Source organism: Helobdella robusta (genome assembly GCF_000326865.2).
Source record: "Helobdella robusta unplaced genomic scaffold HELROscaffold_1418, whole genome shotgun sequence".
NCBI classification, from domain to species: Eukaryota; Metazoa; Annelida; class Clitellata; order Rhynchobdellida; family Glossiphoniidae; genus Helobdella; species Helobdella robusta.
In genome coordinates, this window is record NW_008703792.1 from 2,380 (window position 1) to 3,921 (window position 1,542).

General features: G+C 31.7%; 1 protein-coding gene across 1 annotated transcript; it reads right to left on the reverse strand.

Moving 5' to 3' along the window:
* Positions 1-158: 158 nt before the first annotated feature.
* On the reverse strand, positions 159-924 carry HELRODRAFT_184606 (hypothetical protein; the record flags this gene model as incomplete). The annotated part of the gene is made up of 2 exons (XM_009014943.1): positions 159-336; positions 785-924. 2 exons carry the CDS (start codon positions 922-924, stop codon positions 159-161), a joined length of 318 nt encoding a protein of 105 aa, XP_009013191.1.
* Positions 925-1,542: the final 618 nt, after the last annotated feature.

The following is a 1,542-nucleotide window of genomic DNA, read 5'->3' on the forward strand; positions in this document are numbered from 1 at the left end:
TAATTATTATTATTATTATTATTATTATTATTATTATCATCACCATCATTATTATTATTACTATTACTATTATTATTATTATGGTTTTTAAGTCACACAGTTTTTCAAAGCTGAGCTAATAGATGGATCCAAGAGTTCCACTTAGAAACCTCAGGACTTCATCTGAGTACTTTCGTCAAGGTGTAAATATTTTTCGTCTCCACCACATCAGGTTTTCCAGGTATCTCTTCCAGATTTTTCTTCAACTCCATGCCTACTCCTCGCATTGCTCCAACTACCACAGATAGCAATCTCGATTTTAACACCCACATCTTTGAAATTTCAACTTCTAAATCTCTGTATTTCAGGTGTTTTTAATTCTTTTTTTCTATGACGTTTCTAGTTTCTGGTACTGAAATCTCAATCCCATTTGTATTTTTAATCCTGTAAACTTCATCTGGTCATCCCGTTAGTATAATTATAGTTCTCTCTGTTGCTACAGTAACGTTCCGCATCACCGTGGCTTCATTCGTTTGAGAAACCTTTTCTGGCTTGTGTTCGTAGTATATTTCAATCACTGTATGTTTAATTTTCTGGCTTGTGTTCGTAGTATATTTCAATCACTGTGTGTTCAATTTTCTGACTTGTGTTCGTAGTATATTTCAATCACTGTATGTTTAATTTTCTGACTTGTGTTCGTAGTATATTTCAATCATGTTTAATTTCTTGACATAATTTCCAGTAGATATAGCTTGCCACTTTTGACTTTTCTTTCATCTGAGAGTACAATATCTCTTTCAACTACTTTTTCCGACCTTTCAACTGCAGTGTTGCACATGTACCAATACTGAATTCCATTCTGATGTCATTACTGAACTGTCCAACAACTTTTACATTTTGTTTCATACTCTCGTAATTTGAAGTAAATAATTTTAGGTCATCCATATAACTTAAATGACTCATTAAAGTTAAATCATCAAGTTTATAACCAAGTTATGGTTATGCAAAACAGCAATGATGTCATATCATCTCCTTGGAATATTTCTCTTTTTATTCTAATTATTCCTGATCGGATGCATAGTTCATTATGTCACAAATTTAATATTATCTTGATAAAGAATTTTTGAATTGCTAACTGTTTTCTTCTTGTTGCACTGCAACAAATAATTTTATTTTTAAAGTTTTGCGTTTTTGGAGTATTCGACCGAACAGTGTTGATCGGCTGTAAGGTCGAATTCACTATTTGCTGCATCTCTCAGGTTGATGACGTTTGTAACGATGATGTTGATAATGATGGTGTTTATAATGATGATGATGATGTTTATAATGATGATGATGATGTTTTCGTTGATGATGATGATGTTTATAATGATGATCATGACGTTTATAACTATGATGATGATAATGATGATGTTTATAATGATGATGATAATGATGATGTTTATAACGACGATGATGATGTTTTTAATGATGATGATGATGTTTATAACGACGACGATGATGATTTTGTTGACGATGGTCCTGATAATGGTATTTATAGATGGTGATGATGATGATACCTCA